Source organism: Eschscholzia californica, unplaced genomic scaffold, assembly GCF_041429995.1.
Source record: "Eschscholzia californica isolate CP2 unplaced genomic scaffold, dmEscCali1.0.p SCAF_6, whole genome shotgun sequence".
NCBI lineage: Eukaryota > Viridiplantae > Streptophyta > Magnoliopsida > Ranunculales > Papaveraceae > Eschscholzia > Eschscholzia californica.
This window is the reverse complement of record NW_028238483.1, coordinates 43,089,268-43,110,881: the sequence shown is the minus strand read 5'-3', so window position 1 is coordinate 43,110,881 and position 21,614 is coordinate 43,089,268. Positions and strand designations below refer to the sequence as shown.

General features: G+C 35.1%; 3 protein-coding genes across 5 annotated transcripts; 2 read left to right on the top strand and 1 right to left on the bottom strand.

Annotated features, from left to right (window-relative positions):
* Positions 1 to 576: 576 nt before the first annotated feature.
* Positions 577 to 4,705, bottom strand: LOC147535260 (rRNA biogenesis RRP36-like protein). The gene is made up of 11 exons (XM_086649144.1): positions 4,481 to 4,705; positions 4,314 to 4,378; positions 3,503 to 3,608; positions 3,291 to 3,418; positions 3,133 to 3,199; positions 2,558 to 2,610; positions 1,750 to 1,804; positions 1,559 to 1,633; positions 1,180 to 1,297; positions 933 to 979; positions 577 to 837 (listed from the first exon to the last, which is right to left on the bottom strand). Exons 3-11 carry the CDS (start codon positions 3,587 to 3,589, stop codon positions 721 to 723), a joined length of 747 nt encoding a protein of 248 aa, XP_086505270.1. The 5' UTR covers positions 3,590 to 3,608; positions 4,314 to 4,378; positions 4,481 to 4,705; the 3' UTR covers positions 577 to 720.
* Positions 4,706 to 5,477: 772 nt separating this feature from the next.
* LOC147535259 (lysophospholipid acyltransferase 1-like) lies at positions 5,478 to 8,654 on the top strand. Its single transcript, XM_086649282.1, has 8 exons — positions 5,478 to 5,869; positions 6,033 to 6,088; positions 6,371 to 6,600; positions 6,695 to 7,097; positions 7,208 to 7,293; positions 7,558 to 7,621; positions 7,710 to 7,828; positions 8,195 to 8,654. Exons 1-8 carry the CDS (start codon positions 5,568 to 5,570, stop codon positions 8,333 to 8,335), a joined length of 1,401 nt encoding a protein of 466 aa, XP_086505408.1. The 5' UTR covers positions 5,478 to 5,567; the 3' UTR covers positions 8,336 to 8,654.
* Positions 8,571 to 12,215, top strand: HCF208 (chaperone (DUF2930)). 3 transcript variants are annotated; one of them, XM_086649285.1, is made up of 6 exons: positions 8,571 to 9,027; positions 9,101 to 9,216; positions 9,356 to 9,427; positions 10,419 to 10,455; positions 10,692 to 10,829; positions 11,889 to 12,215. In XM_086649285.1, the coding sequence occupies exons 1-6, from the start codon at positions 8,811 to 8,813 to the stop codon at positions 12,098 to 12,100; spliced, it is 792 nt and encodes a 263-aa protein (XP_086505411.1). In that variant the 5' UTR covers positions 8,571 to 8,810; the 3' UTR covers positions 12,101 to 12,215. The 3 variants fall into 3 exon arrangements, with proteins under 3 accessions (XP_086505411.1, XP_086505410.1, XP_086505409.1); XM_086649284.1 differs by having other exon boundaries at positions 10,419 to 10,562; positions 10,676 to 10,829; XM_086649283.1 differs by having other exon boundaries at positions 10,419 to 10,562; positions 10,658 to 10,829.
* Positions 12,216 to 21,614: the final 9,399 nt, after the last annotated feature.

Genomic DNA, 21,614 nt, shown 5'->3' with positions numbered 1-21,614 from the left:
TTGTTAATCTAACTCTAACCTAGTTTTTTTTTTTGTTGAAAACCCTAATAGTTTAGTCTAAGAGTAAAAATATTATTTTCTTAATACTTGACATTAATATTAATATTAAGAAAAGCATTTTAATTTTGCCAACAATTATTTATTGGTTTTTGTAAGTTAAAAGTTGGTTGTTAATTACTAATAGAACTAACTTTTTTTTTGTTGAAAGTTTTTTTTTTTTTTGTTGAAAGTACTAATAGAACTAACTTAGCCTTCTTTTCTTTCAACAAAAAGAAGAAAAGCTTAGCCATTTTTGTTGTGCCGACATCAATAGATTTTTGTGTTTTAAATTCAGTGTTGTTATTATTTCTTTGTTTTGTTAAATACAACTTGACTTTTTTTAGTTGATAAATTATTCTGGACTAGAGCAAAGCGATACGTTATAATAAACAATAAATTAACAAAAAAAATGTTTGCTTTACTCTGAGTTCAATCCAAATGTGTGCTGTTAGCGTATTTAGTATCGGACCAACAGACTTGGTTTCTGCCTAACTAAAATAGACCTAGAGCAGCTTGAACCTTCATTCAGACGAATCAGATAAAAACATAAATTTTGTAGCAAAACTCCGGATCAACTGAGAAAAGTGCACATATATGAATATGAGGTTAACTATAGTCCTAAGCAAGATGTTCTGAGAATGCAAAACATATCGACATAAAAAGAAACCAGATATTAAACCACTAATCCTCTTCCTGTTGTCCACTGCTACCTGGTCGACGATAAGGCATGTACCGATGATCTTTGGATGCGTTTTTCTTCCTCCTGTTCTCCATGAAAGATTCGAGTTTGCCAGACTCCTAAAAGATTTTCACATATGAGGTGAAAATTAGAAATCAAATATTTGAAAGCAGTACTTCAGATGATATTTATACTTCTGATCAGCTCTACATACCTTGAGACTTTTGTATTTCTCAAGAAGAACTCTTTCACGCACTTCCGCTGCAGAACCAAAACTAAGTTAGGGTTTGGTAAAAGTTGTAGTAATTCTAGCTATAAGAAAAAGATTTCAGTCTGAAATATTTCCTAAATATAAATGGGATTCATCTTTAAGTTCTTGGTCGATATTGCAATGAAGTGCGAGTCCGAATCGATATATATATATATATATATATATATGGTGTAGTTGAAGAGATTCATACATTTCTTTAGATAATACGGTTGTTTCCCTTCCTTTACTGCTTCTCTCTCTTTCTTCTTATGGTCGATCAGAATCTTTTTAGCCGTACGATCTGCTGACCCAGATTTCAGTCGCTTTTCCTGACCAAGAATTTATAGCAACATCATGAACATTCAAATTAGTTACACATGGTTTGAATCTATCTAGTTGCACTCAGAACACCGGCCTGTCTCTCATGAGCCAGACGAGAGGTCACGAACCACTCGACCTAATTTGGCTGTGCAGAAATGCAGCTACTTTACTAAGGAAAGATTAGAAACAGGAAAGCATAATGGAAGCCAAATTGTGCACAAAAAGTCAAAAAGTTTTTCTTTTGGAGTTGCAATTATTGTGCCACTTACAATTGAAGAAATGTGTTCCTTGACGTCAGTAATCACTTTTGGGTCTTTTGATTTCTTCATCATATTCTCCAGTTTCTATGAAATCAAAATAGAAAACAAAAATAAATTAACAACATAGCAGAAGAGTGATTATAATGGGAAAATTAAAGTATCCATAAATGGTTCTCTATCTAGACTTCAAAATAAACTACCTTTTTCTCCACAGGAAGTTCAGTCTCATACAAGAATTTATATCTGTCCCTGAACCTGTGTAATCAGTAACTATGAGTTAAGCATGGCAGATACTGTGAACCCAACATATGTCATGAAAAAACAGAATTCTCAATTGTACCATTATCTTAGTATACTTTTTAACCTCGCCAAACAAATAAAAATTTCCCTAGTATAACAGACAGATACGTGAAAAATCTTGAACATTAATAAGATGCTACGAATCCAATTAATAAGGTAACAGTACCAAGAGAAAAAGGAAACCCAGAGGAAACTGACTCCAAAGAGAAAACCGATCCATTCTAGCATGATAAGGTAAGAATTAAATTCCTCTTCCTCTGGGTTTCCTTCTTCTCTAGGTACTTTTACCTTATTACCAATCCATCAAGAGTGATCGATGTAAAGAGCGAAATTTAACATCTTTCTTCAGGAAAATATTACAGTCGGAATCGCGAGATACAGAGAGAAGCCTTGGCTAGCTAAACCCAAGTCTTGAGCAGCTGAGCTCTACTACTTGGGCTGAAAACAAGTTTTTGGTTCAAAAACTATAATACCAACTCTCAACCAAATGGAGTTATGCAACTCCTTAAAATGTTGATAACATGATGCTTGAGATAAGAAATTACCTAGTTTAGGACAACAGAAATTACAATTCAGCAAAAGCCATAGAATTGTATCTAATATAAGAATAGTACTGAAAGACTAACAAGTAAGAGTCACTTGACTAAGAATTAGCTTGACATATCGGATCATAATAGCAATAAACACAGAAGAAGGAGAAACACTTACCCATCTGTATCAAGATTTCCACATAAAGACTCAAACCGTGGGTCACGTATCACCTGGATAGAAGATGGCATATTAAACATAGAGTATTTAGTTGAAGAGAATATAGTCCGAAATAAAGTGCATAAGATGAACGATTATGTTTTCTAGAAAGTAAAATAGTTTGAAATTTTGACTAGCACTAATACAGGTAGTACGACAAATTAAAATTACAATTAAAGTACAACTAAATTTCAATCTGGAGCTCCAACAAACCGATGCAGACTTTTGGGCTGCAAAAGTTCTTCAAAGTCGGGTCTAGAACTTTACGGTTGATTTCTTTTGCCCTTTATATAATTTACTGAATCTGTTTTACACTATTATAATAATTAGTGTACCTATAACGACATTAGGATCAAACAAACGATGGAAGAAATAATAACATTTTCGGCAATAAAACCACTTAGAGATTTACAAGCGTGGGCGAAGTCAAAACTCAAAATGTTCCCAACTATGGACGTGAAAGTGTCATTCAATTTCCTGAATCTTTCCATGTAATGGAACACAAAAAATCAAAACAATACATAAACCAAACTCACCTTTTTAGGAACTTGAATGACTTCCCTAAACCTCCCCACAGGTTTTTTGCTACTAATCTCCATTGGCCTTTATCAAAGACGTTGTGATCAAAGAACCGAATTGAATATAAAAGAAATGATAGAAAATATGTGAAGCTCCTGAAGATAAAAAAGAGTACCTATTCTTATTTGCCCGTCCTAATTTCTCTTTTTTGGGCTTCTCGTGCGTTACATGAAATCCAGTAGATTTTGCCTTCTGAAGATCTTCGAAAGAGACATTAGCAAGCTCAAGTTCCAGCTCTTTTTCCTACAAAAGCCATTCTTCGTCAGATAAAAGGAGAGAAAACTCTGGTGGGTAACTACAAAATCTGCAGCTATTAAAAGTGCCAACCTCTTCTGAAGCGGATTCATATTCATCACTATCGTCAAACTTGGTTTTAGAAGGGGTAAGATCCCTGCTAGATTTTGTTATTCCCATCCTCAAACGCTAAACCTGCCTATAAATCAGTCCAGAGAAGAAAATTGAACCCAAAGAGGACACAGTAAACATAACACAGTTAATATTACATTTCTATATTGAGAACCAAGCACATAAAAATGATACAATGCAGTCGTAAAGCACCAAAAATTCTCTTTAAAACCTCTCCCCTTTTAAGAAGTTATAATAGTATACGAGATAAAAATGTGCTCGATAGAACCAATACTCCCATTACTCTCCCCAAAATTAAATGTATGAGACCATAGTTATATCAATGAGAGTAACTTAACTACTCGTAGTGTAAACCCGCTTGTGCTTATTAATATTAAAACGTTTCTATATACTTTGAATCAGTGATTATCTTTAAGGGATTACTTGTTTATACTTTATATTCACATCTTATTCCTTATCTAAATAGAAGGACCCAACTTTGAAAATCAATTTCCTCAACAATGTAAATCACAGAAACTGATTATTACATTTCAACAAACAGTATGCCACAATCATGGTGGATAATCATCTACCTATTACATTCAACAACAATTACATAATACGAGAAGAACACGGCAAAACCCTAAAAGATGAAACAATCACAAATTAATTACTTTATATCCTCAATAAGTTCAGAAAAAAAAAAATCATCAAAACTAAACTTTCACTGACGACTACTATTTTATGACCTAGAGAGATGGAGAAAGAGCGACAGAGTAAGTTAAACCAATACCTCTGAACTCCGAAAATTTGAAGATTGAAGTATTAAAACCTCAAGGCCTCAAATCACTGATCAATCTGAAAGATAAATTGAGAAAGATGGTTACGAAATGTGGGATGATGTTATGAGATAAGATAGATGCCCTAGATTTCTAGCAAGAGATAGAGAGAGAAAGTTACCTGAAAGAGATGGAAGGGGGATGATTGAAACGGAAGAGGTAGTATTGGCGCGAGAGATGGTGTTTAGGGTTTGACGGAAGGTAAGTTGTTCTAAAGAAAAGGGTAGGTAAATTCCATTTTGGCCCCCTAAAAATGACCAACTCACCAAAATGGCCCCTAAATGACCAATTTCCAATTTAGTCTCCCATTTTTATATTTCCGTCTACTCTTCCGCCAAACGTTAGTGGCGCATCGTTCGTTTTTTTTTACTTTTTATGTTTCTCTATTTGTCTTTTCTTCTTGTTTGGCTATTCTTCTCAAGACGATTGGTTTGTTAGTTGTTAGGTTGGATTAATTTGTTTCTCTAAAATTAGGTAACTACTACAACCAAAAACGCGTAATGTGCAAGTGTTAATAGAACTTTTGGACCCATTAACCTTAATTTCTAACTTCTAGGTGTAGTGATTGGACACTAACTCCACAACTCGGAGGTCCCAAATTCGATGACTAGATTATTGAACTTAGGTATAAATAAAGTAAAGGTAGATTAGATGGGTTTTAGGTCCCTTAGAAAATGACATTAAAGTGTTGATATATGGCCTTTAAGGGATTAAGGTGTCTTTAAAATCCGGTTGTTATTAGTGTTGATTCAATTCATGAATCTTGATATATCTTTGTATTATCTCTTTATGATGTATCAATGCCTCGTAATGATTTTTATAGTCCATATTAGTTTTTTTTCATTGGACGGAACTTCCCCAATCATATGGTTATAATTTTTTTCTCTTTATATCCTATTATGTGATTTCTTTTCTTTTTTTGTGGAGAGATAAAACAAGAGCTCTCTCCTTTACTCCTTTGTTCCTTTCTCTCATTTCTCTCAAAGATTGTGAAAGTAAATACCATCTCTCCAACTATTTTCAAAAGAAGAATCTATGGTTCTGATATTTCTAGTGTACCACTAATTGGGTCATTTTCCAATTTTTGAACCTCATCTAAACAACCCAAAGTTAAACACACTTCCATTACTTCCAAAAATGCATTAAAACACCCAGAAACAGAGGAAACAAAATTGACATCAAGATCGTAATTAACAGGGAAAGGAGCCATGGAGCTCGAGATGGAATCCATGGCATCGAGTATAGGAGTATCAATTCCTGTTTTACGATTCCTTCTTTGTTTTATAGCAACTATACCTGTAAGTTTTATGCATAGATTTGTCCCTGGAACCTTAACTAAACATCTTTATTCAGCTTTTTCTGGTGCTGTTTTGTCTTATCTTTCATTCGGAATATCATCAAATTTTCACTTTTTGATCACTATGTTAATGGGATACACTTCCATGATCACTTTCCGCCCGTACTGTGGGATCATCACTTTCTTCACCACATTTGGATATCTCATTGGCTGGTATGTTTTACTACTCATTGATTTGTTTTATCAGTCAAAATATCGTTTGTTTAGAGTTATTTCTGTGACTACTGATCAGTTTAGTGGTCATAAGTTGACATTTTAACGTACCAAGTTTCAAAAAACTTAGTACTAATATTTGACTAGCCTCATACTTGTGCAGCCATGCATACTACATGAGTGGGGATGCATGGGAGGAAGAGGGCATTGATGTAACTGGTACACAATACTTGAAACTCGCCTCTCTTTATATATATATTGTTTGACCGAATTGATTACCAGTCATACATCTATCGTAAAATCTCAAGGTGCCAACAACCTTTGGTTGGAGTGCTAAGAGGTTTAGTCTTCCATTTTAGAGGTCAAGAGTTCAAGGCAAGCTGACAATTTTAAAATAATAATAATAATAAATCTCACGGCCATGACTATCAAGTATTTAAAGAGTTAATTTGAAGTTAGGTGAATGGTGAATAACTTTTATTCTTTTTACCCTTTTATCAGATATAGGAGCATTCATGGTGTTGACACTTAAGGTTATCTCATGTTCGACTAATTACAACGATGGATTGTTGAAAGAAGAGGAAGGTCTTCGAGAGGCGCAAAAGAAATATAGTTTGCTTCGCTTACCCTCTTTAATTGAGTATATTGGTTATTGCCTTTGTTGTGGAAGTCACTTTGTTGGGCCAGTTTTAGAAATTAAAGATTATTTGGAATGGTCAGAAAGGAAAGGAGTAGGTTATCCTGATCGATGTCTTGTTCTGTTTTATATTCAGTTCACTCATGAAGTCAGATTCTGATATATTATATTTTTCGTGACCCACACAGGTTTGGGCCCGTTCCAAGAAAGCACCATCACCTTTTGGTGCAACCATTCGAGCTCTCATCCAGGCTGCTTTTTGCATGGCCTTGTATATGTATTTGGTTCCACATTTCCCTTTATCCCGATTTACTGATCCTCTATACCTAGGGTGGAGCTTTGGGAAACGGCTAGGTTATCAGTTCATGTCAGGGTTCACTGCTCGCTTGAAATATTATTTTATCTGGTCGATCTCTGAGGCTTCTATCATCATATCTGGTCTCGGGTTTACTGGTTGGTCTAACTCTTTTCCATCGAAACCAAGATGGGACCGTGCGAAAAATGTTGATATTCTTGGAGTTGAGTTCGCAAAGAGTGCAGTTCTGTTGCCAATTTACTGGAATATACAAGTTAGCACTTGGTTACGTTACTGTAAGTTTACTTTTTTTGGTATTTTCTTTGTGAATAATTTGTTTTTTTATTTTCGTATTATTGGATTGTCGGGGTTGAAAAAAGTACTGTGGTCACTTCACATGTTTTAGATGTTTACGAGAGGCTCATTCAGAAGGGTAAAAAACCTGGTTTCTTGCAGTTGCTGGCGACACAGACCGTTTGTGCTGTTTGGCACGTAAGTATAAATATTTAAATAGAACAACTTCAATATTGATCGATATATTGACATATTATAGATAATCATTTGCTTGAGACTAGCCCCAAGTATGTCACTTATTCAGAAAAGAAATGTGAACTTATAGGAAGCTATGTTGTTTAAATCCCCAACTACTTCAATATTGATTAGCTTAATGGGATTCATAATACCTTTTTTGGTTTCTATCTGTATTTATACTTCCCGAAACTCTTTAACTGATTTTTTCTTTACGGATATCGACAGGGATTACATCCTGGGTATCTCATATTCTTTGTTCAAACAGCATTTATGATAGCAGGATCAAGAGGTATATATCTATCTAACTTCGCATATCGTTTCTTTGAATTTTTGAAGGTCTGAAATCCATGATCGATAACCGACTTTCTTATTGGCAGTTATTTATCGATGGCAACAAGCTATTCCCCAAAATAAGAATCTACTTGAGAAGATTCTTAATCTTATGAACTTCGCATTTACATTAGTGGTTATGAACTATTTGTGTGTCGGTTTCATGGTTAGTTTCCTTACCTCGCCCTCATCTTTCAACTCCAATTCTCTATATTTCCTGCAACTTCTATTAACATTTGATAGCACAAGATATCAGAAAATAAAAAAGAACTTATTAGCCGGAACCACAGATTTCAGCTAAAAACGAAAATGCTTCATATTTTCTGCGAAAAAAATGTGGATACCGAACTATTCAACGAGTAGTCGAGTACCAAACTGAAGGGTTTAGACTTAACTAATAATTGGCAACCCCTTCCTTCAAATATGAAATTTGAAGAAAACCATATGAAATTTCCTATTTTGATTATATATGCACTAAACAAAACAGACGACTAAACGACTAATCTTTATCTTGATCACTTGTGATATGAAGGTATTGAGCGTGCACGAGACGATAGCTTCATACGGGAGTGTTTATTACATTGGGACCATTATCCCTGTTGCATTGATTCTACTAGGTTCCATCATCAAACCGGCAAAGCCTGCAAGATCTAAAGCTCGAAAAGAACAATGAGATCCGAAAACCAGAACATGTATTCATGATGTAGATGAACAAGATAAACGGAAATGGTGTGACTATCTTGTTTCGCCTATGATCTTTTGTTTCATCATGTGTCTGTTAAGTTTTTTTTCTTCTAGTTTTTGTTTAGTTTTAAATTATTGATATAACCATGTAAAATCAATCTCAGACTCGTTAACTATGGTTGATCACTTCTTCAAAAATTTCACGAAAAAAAAGTAACTCTGCTACCCACATATGGTAGAAGACCCCATGTTAATGCAAATAAAACGTAAGAATAAGCAAACATAATATTGCAGATAAATTGCTTCCAAGGAGATTTTGGTGTCTAACTATTAAGGAAAAAATATGGAATGGTTGTTTATCATCTGCCACGTGGATTATTCTGGTCCGTTCAATCAATCCTTCAAAACTCATACCAAAAAGAATCATCTTCTCTAGTTAGTTCAAAAACTAGATAGAAGAAAGAATGCAAAATCTTTTCTTAAAACCGTTAATTCCGTTAAATCAATCAAACTTCCGTTTCCAATTTCCCGCCATTCCAACAATTAATAACAACAGAATTCAAAGAAGAAGAAGAAGATCGAAATTAACCCTAATATCAGCTCGTCTTAACAACAACAATAATTCTTCTGAAGAAACAAATCAACAACAACTCAATCTCTCTGTTCTTCGTTTCACACTTGGTTACTCTCTCTCTTCTCTCTTTTTTCTGTCTCTCACTAACTGGTTCAGTTTATTAATGTGTATGGATTTTAGGTATTCCTGGAATAGATGAATCTTGTTTACCTAGATGGATTGGATATACATTTGGTTCTTTACTCATTATAAATCACTTCTTCGGTTCAAATTCATTCGTCTCGTCTTCACAACTAGTAAGAACATCCCCTTGCCCTAATTTGGTTTTTGCTTCCTTATTCTCTGCATTTATGCGAGTCAATTTTCTGGTTAGGGTTTGTTTGATTGTTTCTAGAAATTAGGGTTTTTTTTTTGTTGTTGTGAATGTGTTTGCAGATATCAGAAGCTTTAGGTCTTTCTTTAGCTGCATTTTCTGCCACATTACCTTATCTTGGAAGATTTCTCAAGGTACAATTACTGTATATGCTTCAATTTTAGTAATGGAAGTTAGTATACAAATACACGAACTTGGGTGAATTGTTCTAATTCTTGATAATAATGAATTTAAATATGTTTAGTTTGTACGGGGAAGACACGATGAGTAAATCGAAGATAATCTAGTGGGGAGTGTTCATTGTTGGACAAAACTCGAAAAGGGAATAAACTAGTATGTCTCATAGGATAGAGATTTTATGCATTTTTATTGTTTACGAGTAGATGAACTTTTTTTTGGTTAATCTTGAAAGCTTTAACGAGTTTGAGCTCCCAAATCACGAGTGCTCAACAAATTCAAACATCCGGGGTATGTCGGAGGAGGAAAGGGAGGCGCTTTGTGGTGGGGCAGTGGTGCACGTTCTACCATGACCTGCGTCGTGTCAGGTCCTAAGTCACGAGCGCATATTCAATCAACAAACACCTAAATAGTTCTCGATAACCCTATAAGACCTTACAAAGAATAGATAAGTTAGTGTGAATACATACATATCCCAGTTTCTTCAATCAAAACAAGATTACCTGTATTAGATGGAGAAGGAAGAAGATCATTGACAATAAGACAAACAGTTAAGAATTTAGTTAAAGAAGGTGGTTTGTCTGCTTGTTATAGAGGATTAGGTCTTTGTTGGGCTTCAATGTCTTTCTCTGCAACTACTATGATTACTACTTATGAGTTACTTAAAGAACTCTCAGCTAAGAATCACCAGGACAAGTAATTTTTTTCATCAGCATATTGCTCTCTACAGTTTTTTCATCTGCCATCGTTTACTTTATTCTTTATATGACGTCAAGGGTTTTAGGTCTCTCAACCAACACATATACACTAATGAATACACTCAGATACTAAAGGATTTTCCTCTTTCTTCGATACCTTTGAGAGGTAAAACAGGAATTATAAACAAAGAAACTTAAGAAATTTCTAGTTTGCCATTTTGCCTGATTGAAAAGGTGAAAACTTGTGCAGGGTGCATCTCTAGTGGAGAAACCAGCACTACCTGAAGGTAACAAGCAAATATTTGTCATGTCCGAAGATCTTTCTGATACTCTTAAGGAGGATTTAGCCTGGGGAACTTATGTCCTTCTAAAGAATACGAACTCCGTATCAGTGGTTTGTCTCATTCGCCTATAAATAGCTGAAAATAAATGTGATTAGCATATACATTACACCATATAGATATCTTAATCATATACTTCACTATAAAGTCTAGGAATCATTTTCAGCTCATATCTGCTCAAGGTGCTCTATGCTTACGGGGTTATTGGAGTTCGTCTGAAGATGCATCTAAAGCTCAATTGCTTGATTGGTTTGAGAAACAGATCCAACAAATTGGCCTTTCTGATCTGAAGGAGACACTTTATTTTCCTCAGGGTGCAGGTACTGAACTTTTATTTTTCGCTAAACCGTCATGAAGGATAATTGAATTATTAATGTCTTGTTAGTTTAACACTTTAACCTTGGTCGCAAGAGAACTGAGTTTATCAAAAGTCAAAACTAGAAGCTGGTATTATAGGTAACTTTGGAGGGTAGATGCATAATCATTCTACCATGTATATGATGTATGGGGAACCTAGGAAAATCATACTTCCTCCCTTCGGTTGGTAATGTCCAAAACGTCGTTTGCCCCCTCTTCTCAACACTACGAGGACTCTTTACCTAAGTCTAATATTGTGAAAGTAGAAGAATCCTCTTACTAGGGGTGTATTTTGCTCTTTTCCTGCTCCTCATGTAAGTTATGCTCTTCGAATAATTTGCGGTGAACCCCTTAGTTGAATTTGTTTTGTTATCCTACCATTGCTTTCACTGTCTTCAAAATTTGAAAACACGGATCTCAACGAGAGATTGGTTATGATCAGTGAGATCATTCAAAATGGTAACGTAGAAGGTAAATGGTATTACGATACTCTGATTTATGTTGAAAATATATATTGGTCAATCTCAGACCTATATTGCCATAGTTGCTTATTGTAAAGAAAATCATTCTAGAAAGAAATGAGTGGTTTGTTCTCTTAGATAGACATAGAAGGGTAGATTCACCATAATATCCTATGTACTCCTTGGAAGAAAATCATTTGAAGGTTAGTTGTTTGTTCTGATGACGGCCTTCAATTCCGGTTAGGGTTCAATAGGAGGATCTCAATGAAGTTCTTCTCCATTCATTCTGAAATCAACTTACTACTTTTATCCTATATGTAGGTCATACTGACCAAACCACGTTAATTGTTTCCTCTGTGATTATTTCCGTTGTGTTTCTCTTATTTTCTTGCACTACGGTTATAAACGTTTGGGTGAAGGTAAATGGATTTTGTGTATAATGCTTGTACTATGTTCACATTGTTACGATATTCTATTGTTTTTGTAACCCTGTTTCTAGTTAACGGCAACGTTCTCTCAAATTCCAGTCAAGATTGCTAATCAGTATCGTCGAATATGCAGATTCAGAGGCTTGGGTGATGCTTCCCAATGGGACACGTTCGCTTCTGGTATATCCAATGCCAAGAGATCCTAACTCAAGTGATAATGATGAGACAACAAAGAAGGTTGGAGGGTTCCTCGTGTTGGCTTCTACCATGAATTATGCCTACAGTAATAAAGACCGAGCCTGGATAAGATCTGTTGCAAACAAATTTGTAGTTAAACTTCCATGAATGTTTCCTAGATACTATCTTCTCAATTTCCTTTTGTACTTGTTCAACAAAAAAAAAATTCCTTTTGTACTTAGCATTAGGGTAACAGAGTAAATTAGTTAAGCATTCATTCTTACTTTGCCAGTATCCTTTGCCACCAATATAAGAAATGGCAATACGTTTTTCGACAGGTTTAAACGGTAAGAAATGAACTTCCTTGATTCCGACACGATCTTCTTTAGGATCACCTAAGAAATTAGCAATGTATGCATCTATGACAGTTTGATTATCAAGTTATCAACCTTACAACCATTGCAACAATCAAAACTATTGAACCTTGGTTTTGTTTTTTCTAAACCTCAATGGGGCGGGTCTTGTCAACAATAAATATGGACTTGATTTTGCTTTTACTATCAAATGGAGAGAGAGAGAGAGAGAGAGGAAAATAAGGAAGGAAGAAGATGATCAAAATAATTGAAAACCAATAGCCACTTCAAATAAAATACTGTATTACAAATTAGGATGGATAAAATCCCATAATTCTAAGATACTGGAGAAAAAAGATAGTAAAGGAACAAGATATATATTTCGTTACTATAAGGCAATTTTGCGCGCGAGAATTGCGTGGGAATGGAATGTGATTCTTGGGAATCACAATCCTGACTACTTTTTGGCTCGCGAAAATGCAAGGGGAATCATATTCCTGGAGGAATGGGATTCCCCCAAATAGAGTAACAACAAACCTAGGGAGGGGAGGGGAGGGTTTGTGATTCCCATTCCCGGGAAAGATTTGATTTAATATTTCTGGACAAAATAAGGGCCAAAACTGAATAATATTGTGAAAATAAACTATTTTGTGAAAAATACAATTTTACCCTCAAAATGAAAATTTTCGCCCAAATCAACGTCAAAAACATTTTTAGAAATTTCTGAACAAATCTTAGTTTGCTCTCCAACAATTTTGTAAATTTCTGAACAAATTCCTTTTTACTCAAAATTGTTTTGGAAAAATGTTTCGCATTTTGTCTTTTTGCATTTGACATACACAAACTGACACTAACATGAAGAAAGAAATGGTTTCCGCATTTTTTATTTTGCTTTTGGCAGAAACATTTAAACTAAAGCATTTTTTGATTTGCCTTATGCAAAAATCAAAATGTTATACATATTATCCTTTGTATTTGACACACCCATTAACGGACAAATAATATGTTGTCAACATTTTATAACAAGTCATGACATTATTACACATGTTGTCAACATTTTATAACAACACAATTATATATGTTGTCAACAATTTACAACAACATATTTATATATGTTGTGGGTGAAACTAGAATTATAAAAAAAAAAAAATAATTGTCTTGTTAACAACATAATTGTATATGTCGACAACATTTTGAAAAGTTTTCAAAAATTGTTTTTTTTGCATTATTACTTTTGAGTGGATTTTTTTCCTATTAAGACCTAGATTTTGGGTTTTAAAAACATTTTTTCTACTAAAAATCGTCATTCTCATAATATTTTAACTAAAAAAATTAAAAACTTCGGATTTCAACCACCACCATAGCAACACACTCTCTCGCTCTCTCTCACTCGCTCGAACGTAATTCTCACACTCTCTCCATATCTCTAGTTTTTCTCTTCGTTATCGTTCTTTGTTCCTATTCCCGGGAATGATTTGATTTGATATTTCTGGACAAAATAATCCTTTATAAAATATTAGAATGACTAACACTAAAATCGTCATGCTCATAATATTTTAACTAAAAAATTAAGAGCTTAGGGTTTCAACCACCACCATAGCAACACACTCTCTCGCTCTCTCTCACTCGCTCGAACGTAATTCTCACACTCTCTCCATATCTCTAGTTTTTCTCTTCGTTATCGTTCTTTGTTCCTATTCCCGGGAATGATTTGATATTTCTGGACAAAATAATCCTTTATAAAATATTAGAATGACTAACACTAAAATCGTCATGCTCATAATATTTTAACTAAAAAATTAAGAGCTTAGGGTTTCAACCACCACTATAGCAACACACTTTCCCTCTGTCTATCTCTCTCACTCGCTCGAACTAACTCTCACTCTCTCTCCATATCTCTAGTTTTTCCCTTCTCTATCGTTCTTGGTTCATTCAAAATCAATTTCGTAACGTTTAAAAAACAAATGTAGTCGAAACCTTTATTTATTTTAAATAAATCTTTAAATACAATTTAAATTAGTGTATCGCGTTACTATTTCGTATCTGCAAATTTGAATGGACAATACTAATTAAAAATATATAACAAAGTTGACCTATAATTTATGTAGTTTAAGTAAAATGATATAACAAGACTTTTGTAAAATTTTACATTCCTGTTCCTGTACAAACCAAACACCAAGTTAGGAATCTATTAGGAATGAAATTCTTATTCCTGGTCGAACCAAACGTTAAACTAAAATAATTTGATTCCCGCTTTACGGGAATGTAATTCCTGATAATCCCATTCCATTCCTACACGTCAAACATGACCTAAGGATTTAGGAAAACTACGAGAGCAACCTTGATGTTTTGTTTTGAAGAAAGTCTCATGATATAACGAGAAGAGATACGTAAATGTCTAGTTCCAAGAGTAAGACAACAAAAGTAAAGGACTAATATGTAAAAAGTTAACTGCTAGACAGGGTTAATCTGCAATAATCGCCCGTTATAGGATTAATGTAGCCGCCATAAGGTGAGTGATCTGATTGAATTTCGAAGTCAATATTGGAAAGAAACGTGACGACCTCTGCTTGGCCCACGTAGTTGCTCCACATCGTTGCCAAGGGATTTTCTCTCCGTTAGATAGAAGACCAATGAGTACCCAAAAGTTCCCTCGTAAGATAAAGTCTCTCAACTCGAAGTCTTCAACCAATTGAAACCCCATTAGTAACCTTTCAGATCTAATAGGTAGAGGCAAAAGAGGAGAAAATCTTTGGTACATTTACACTTATCTCTTGTGAGAGTGGTAGAAAGTGCGCAATGCCTTGATTTTCAACTAAAAGAAGACAGATCTGACTCGATGTTGGTGGAATGCCAAAACCAATCTTAGGTTTCGTCCCTAACTTAGCTCCTTCTCCCTCTTTTTCTTCTGTGATGCAGGAGGACGACTGACAACCCTCTTCGATCGGGACAATAAAGACTAACATTGACAACACATATAAGGAATCTTAAGCTTCGACAACGGCTGTTGCTAGGGATTCAACTGGAGTTGTTATCCATTTTCGATCTTATACATTTCCTCCAAAACAACTTTGATGTTTCTACACTTCTTTTCATTTTATCTTATTGTCGTTGTTTTAAATGGAACAAAATTTCGATTAACGCAATGATGTTTTTTCCTACTTTCATTATTTGCCTTCGACTTTGGGGCATAAAGAAAAATCTCCAGCTCATAAAGACTCAGTCAACCAATGTAGACTTAGGGGGGTGTATTTATTTTTTTTACCCCAAATTTTACTTGATTGGAAATGGTGGTGGTGGTTAGAAGTTGTGGAGATGGAGAATATGAAGATTAGGAGAGAATTTTAATCAAGTAAATTTTGGACTAAAAAATAAATATGCCCCTAAGTCAATGTTGATTGATAAGTCTTTATGTCCCGGAGATTTTTTTTTGTATGCCCCAAAGCCCCGTTACATGACATTGATACATCATAGATGTGATAAACACGAATGCACTATAACCGATAAAATTAACAGGAAATTGGGCTGGGGACCCAATTTTTTGTTTTTTTTTGTCAAAAAGACAAGTTATCTTTTTTTCCTTCTAGGCACCATGAAAAGTTTGGAAATAGGCATGAAGGACAATTCTAAAAATCCCTTAATTTTGTATACCTGAATTGACCTTTGTATAAAGGAAAATTTTAGAAACACCCTCAGATTTTCCAAAAACCCTCACATTTTATATAATCTTACTTCTTAGTTACTTATTTTGTTAGGGTTTGATTTTGCGAAGCTTTGCAAACTAGTTTGCAAACTGATTTGCAAACTGGTTTGCACTACTTTGCAAATTGGTTTGCAATCTGGTTTGCCTTGCAGAGCTTTGCAAACTGATTTGCAAACTGATTTGCAATCTGGTTTGCCTTGCAAAGCTTTGCAAACTGATTTGCAAACTGGTTTGCACTAGTTTGCAATCTGGTTTGCCTTGCAAACTAGTTTGCACTGCTTTGCAAATTGGTTTGCAAACTGGTTTGCAAACTAGTTTGCAATAAGGTCAGTTTTGTCTTTTCCCTATATTAGATAATTTACAAAAATGCCACAGGGAGCTGAAGCCCATAAAAAATTGTCCAATCCTTTTTAACCAAAGGCCAAAGTTTTTAGGGAGTTTTGGCCAAATTTCCCAAAAATTAAATTACCAATGAAGGGGGCCTAAAACCCAAAAACAAGCCTAAAGTCCAACAAACTTATTATTTGTACCTTCAATAACTAAAATTCGGTTTCTTTCCAGCTATCTTCTCCTTGTTCTAGTAAAGTATCAAGTTCGGTTTTCTGAGAAATCGAACTAGTTTTGAAATTGAATCAATTTTGTTATTGCTCTTTTTTCTCTCCAACTATCTTCTTCTTACTCTCTGTAAAGTATCAAATTAGTTTTCCACGAAATTAAATGAGCTAAAATTTAATCAGTGGTGTTATTGGTCTCTTTCTCTTTTTTGCTCTTTGTAAAATATCAAGTTCGATTTTATAAGAAATTGTACCCGTTTTTGAAATTGAATCAATGATGTTATTGTTCACTTTCTCTCCAACTAAATCTTTTTTTTTTTGTTGAAACTAAATCTTCTTCTTGCTCTATGCAAAGTATCAAGTTCGGTTTTATAAGGAATTGGATTAGTTCTGAAATTGAATGAGTTTTGTTATTGTTCACTTTCTCTCCAATTAATTTTTTTTGTTGAAACTAAATCTTCTTCTTGCTCTATGCAAAGTATCAAGTTCCGTTTTATAAGGAATTGAATTAATTCTGAAATTGAATGAGTTTTGTTATTGCTCCCTTTTTTCCTACGAGTTTCTTCTAGTATCAAGTTCGGGTTTAAAAGAAATTAAATATTAAATCTATTCTGGAAAATTCTTTCTTACTTACTTTTTTTCTTAGACTTTATAATTCATTTTAAAAGATGATTTTTCCGCGAATCACTTTAAATAATGTGAGAGTGAAGAAAAGGGAAGTCCAATTATGAGTTTTTTCTCGTCAGTATACACATCTCTCTACATACTATAAGATGAAAAATCTAATAAAAAATGATTAGTATTGTAATTGAGAAGTGTTGGAGGTCGGGCCGATTTTTCATCCTATGGTATGTAGAGAGATGTGTATACTGACTAGAAAAAAACTCATAATTGGACTTCTCCTTTTCTTCACTCTCACATTATTTAAAGTGTTTCGCGGAAAAGTCATCTTTTAAAATGAGTGATAAAAGTTCAAGAAAAAAAGTAAGTAAGAAATAATTTTCCAGAATAGATTAAATTTCTTTTAAATCCGAACTTGATACTCTTACGGAGAACAGGAAGAAACTCTTAGGAAAAAAAGAGCATTTCCAAAACTCATTCAATTCCTTATAAAACCGAACTGATACTTTGCATAGCGCAAGAAAAAGATTTAGTTGGAGAGAAAGTGAACAATAACATCATTGATTCAATTTCACAAACTGGTTCAATATCTTAGAAATTCAAACTTGATACTTTTACAAAGAGCAAAAAGAAGAAAGAGAACAATAACACAACTGATTCAATTTTAACTCATTTAATTTTTTGGAGCGGAGAGAGTAATAAGATAAAACACAAAGCTTCACTTCCCCTCTTCAAAATAAATAACCCTGACCCTAACATAAAATAGTTAAGTTCACTCCATCTAAAATAATCTCAATGTAATCCAACAACTTATAATTAGAGCGGAGAGAGTAATAAGATAAAACACAAAGCTTCCGTTATTAAAAAAATAAAACAGTTAGTAGTTATTTAAATTAAAAGCTAAGGCTTGAGGGATTTTATTGAGAGTTTTTTTTTCCTCCTTCTTTACCTCTTTTATCTCACAAATTTGTCTCGCATGATTCAGTCATCTGATCTATCAAGTAAAATTGAGACAAACTTATTATCTTCGCTCAATTAAGTTTTAGCTTACCCAAAGAGTGAAAATTTTTATCGGTTGTTCGGGTGTCTTAAGTAGAGAAACTGCACAATTGGAGCTCAAGATCTACGAGAAAAAGCAATCACGTCAGCTTGAGAGGAAGCGATATAAGGTATATTTTCGATCTCTTCACGATCATAATTATTTTTGGCACGAGATTTAGACAACCTAATGCTAGACATAAATGTCTAACATTCCGCTTAGAACAATGGGGCACTCCATAATCCAACAATGACGTTCGAGCCTCTTGCATGAGCAAATTCTGCCTAGTTTCAGACAAAATTTTGATTTAGTTAAAAATAGATTATTCTGGAAAAGGTTTCAGACATGAATTTGATCAATTTCATAAGTAGATTAGAGATTTTTCAAATCTGTTTTACAAAATTAATGATTTGAATAGGTTTTCAGAAGAGTTGATTTTGAAATTTTTGGGTTTTTGAAGAAGCCTTGAAACAAAAAATTAGGATTTCAAAGATTTTGGAAGATTTCAAATTCAGAAATTCAAGGTTTTGAATAATTCAAAACAGTACGTGTAACAAAAAAAAGTGGGAGAGGGGCCTTGACGGGCCAGGACGCGTCGGACCACCCGCCCAGCTCAGACTATGTCCGAGGCCGTCTAAAACATCCTAGACGTGTCCAAGGACACAATTGGAAAAACCGAGTGCGTCTCAGTTGTCCTAGACGTGTCCCAGCCCCTGGGCCAAGACATGTTTGGGCTTGGCCGAGACTTGCCTATGTGCCAAGGGGCTAGAGTGTATCGATCCTTGACTATGGCATGCCCCAACCCATTTCAAAAACGGTTTTGGACCATACGCTGAGATGACTCGAGCCTTGACCCAACTAGGAGTTTTTCTGTTTTCTTTTCGATTTTTCTCCCGATTTCACATGTATGTTTTTCGAAATCACAAATGTGGGCATCAAGATCATAACTGTAGATTTTGATATACACCTTTGATAACATTCTAATACTCAGAACTCTGCTAGTTTACATATCTTAGAAGAATGTAAAAATGAATCTCAAGAACAAAAATCAAATCCTACAAATGAAGAATGTAATGTAGCCAGACTAGAAGAGTGCTTCACAACAACCAAAGGTCCTAGATGCAGATAAAAAAAGACTTGGTTGCAGACACTAGAGCTTCTAACCACATGAGTGATGATGGTAAGTCACTTCCTATTCCCAGCTCATGAAATGCATAGATGAGATTACCCCATCTCATGCATTTCATTTGAAGACATACAATTGGTACCTGATCCGAAGAAGTATCTCCTTTCAAACTCAAAATCCATTAGAGATAAATAACTGCTCAGTAGATAAATGATAAAGGGAGATTTTAAAAGGCCTCTCCGTTTTTGTTAAAAGGCCTCCCCATGGTTTCGTTGACTTAGTAAAAAACCTTTGACTTAGCTTGGTTAAAGGGCCCTCCTCTTTGAATGGGTGAAAAAACCCCCTTTAAAGGTGTATTTCACCCACATTTTCTCTCCTCCATCTCATTTTCTCTCTCTGCCACATCATTTGACCACGCCACATCATCATCTTCTCCGGCAGGATCGCCGGCCGGCCAAACTTCCGGCCGGCGACCTTCAAAATATTTTTTTTTTATTCTCTCTCTTCTCTCTCTCTAAAAAAATTTTTTTTTTTTAACTCTCTCTCTCTCCAGATCTAGAGAGAGAGCATATCTATGTCTGCGAACAGATCCAAAACGGATCTGTTCGCAGACCTCTAATGGGGTCTGCGAACAGATCCATGCTCTCTCTCTCTCTAGATCTGTAGAGAGAGAGAGAGAGTTAAAAAAAAAAAAAAAAAAAATTTGAAGGTCTCCGGCCGGAAGTTTGGCCGGCCGGCGACTCTGCCGGAGAAGATGATGATGTGGCGTGGTCAACATCACTGGTCTTGGGTTAAGTTTGACCTAACGACGTTAACTTTGCCGTTAGGTCAAATATTGATGAAGGAGGTGCTCTTTTGCAGAGGGGGCCCTATAACCAAATGAGTTATAATGAGGGGCGCTTTTAGCGGGGAGGTCTTTTAACAAAAACGGGGGGGCCTTTTAAAATTTCCCAATGATAAATGACTTCTATTCAATTGCGTTTGGAATTTGTCCTCAACGCTAATAGAGGTAGGCTCAGGAAAACGGTCAACGAGCCCGTGACCTGAAGGAGACCGTGTAAACCACGAAAGGCTTGTGGGCGTAATGAACCAGAGCTGGGCTTACCTGACCCATAAAGTCGGGTTCTAATAGACGGGACACAGGTCAGACTTTGCTTACTCTTTTGTGACGTCCAATGTGTTTATTTATTATTCTTCCTTGATAAATAATCTCCTGATTTAAACTTTAGTCTTATCTTTTTACCGCGTGAAATTTATTATTTTTGGTCAATTTGGTTTTAAGCTGACTAAATGAATATTGACATACGTTGTAGGGTTGTAGAGTCCTACCTCAGTCAGTGGGTTCTCACACGATTGCTTCAATTCTAGTTCATGGATTTCTTGTCATTATTCTATTGTCTATCCGTGATAACAAGAGTAGTTATGTTTAGAAGGATACCGTGATCACAGGGTGGTTCATAACCGTCCTAATAAGTAGGCAAAGATTGAGACTCTTGATATGGCGACTAATCTTTCATGTATTTGTATTGTGTCTTGTAATATTTTTGTTGGTCCGTATATCTGCAATGTGGTCTAGGTCCATCTACTGATTCCTTAGAGAAAGCGATCTCTCTTTCTGTTTATGCTTCTGATTTCTAATTGTCAGTTGCTTGACATAACATTCTAGGGATCTTTCCTTACTTTGGCGGTTGAAGCTTATTAAATAATTAAATTATCAATTTATGTGAGTGTTGCAATTAGTAATTATGATTGGCCAGCGCTTTGGGGAAAGCTAAATAGTTTCCGGGGTGTGAAATTTTAAAGGGAATATGTATAATTTTAGAGATTTTCCGGGGAAATAAATTTTAAGGGGAAATAAAAAAAAAACACTCCACCTCACCTCAATCTATCTCCACCTCACCTCACTCTCTCTCCACCTCACCTCACTCTCTCTCCACCTCACCTCACCTCTTTGTCTTCTCCGATTTTGGTCGCCGGCCGGAAAATTTCCGGCCGGCGACCATTAAAAAAAAAAAAAAAAAAAAAATTTCACTCTCTCTCTCTCTCTCTAGAAACTCCGGCGAAGGGGTTTCCCTTCGCCGGAGTTCCGGTCTGTTGAAGAACAGACCGGAACTGGTCTGTTCTTCAACAGACCAGATCTGGCCTGTTGAAGAACAGACCAGATCGGTCTGTTCTTCAACAGACCGGAAGTGGTCTGTTGAAGAACAGACCAGTCCGGTCTGTTCTTCAACAGATCCGGTCTTCAACAGGCCGGATCTGTTGAAGAACAGACCAGATCCGGTCTGT

What these genes read in the sequence shown, in the direction of transcription:
- LOC147535260 (XM_086649144.1), bottom strand. Translation starts at nt 3,589, where the DNA reads ATGGGAATAACAAAATCTAGCAGGGATCTTACCCCTTCTAAAACCAAG. An exon ending in GGACGGGCAAATAAGAATAG is followed by an intron (nt 3,200 to 3,290) that starts GTACTCTTTTTT and finishes TCTTTGATAAAG; the next exon opens with GCCAATGGAGATTAGTAGCA. An exon ending in AGGAACACATTTCTTCAATT is followed by an intron (nt 1,298 to 1,558) that starts GTAAGTGGCACA and finishes ATTCTTGGTCAG; the next exon opens with GAAAAGCGACTGAAATCTGG.
- LOC147535259 (XM_086649282.1), top strand. Translation starts at nt 5,568, where the DNA reads ATGGAGCTCGAGATGGAATCCATGGCATCGAGTATAGGAGTATCAATT. An exon ending in AATGGTCAGAAAGGAAAGGA is followed by an intron (nt 6,601 to 6,694) that starts GTAGGTTATCCT and finishes TGACCCACACAG; the next exon opens with GTTTGGGCCCGTTCCAAGAA. An exon ending in TAGCACTTGGTTACGTTACT is followed by an intron (nt 7,098 to 7,207) that starts GTAAGTTTACTT and finishes CACATGTTTTAG; the next exon opens with ATGTTTACGAGAGGCTCATT.
- HCF208 (XM_086649283.1), top strand. Translation starts at nt 8,811, where the DNA reads ATGCAAAATCTTTTCTTAAAACCGTTAATTCCGTTAAATCAATCAAAC. An exon ending in TGTTCTTCGTTTCACACTTG is followed by an intron (nt 9,028 to 9,100) that starts GTTACTCTCTCT and finishes TATGGATTTTAG; the next exon opens with GTATTCCTGGAATAGATGAA. An exon ending in TCGTCTCGTCTTCACAACTA is followed by an intron (nt 9,217 to 9,355) that starts GTAAGAACATCC and finishes ATGTGTTTGCAG; the next exon opens with ATATCAGAAGCTTTAGGTCT.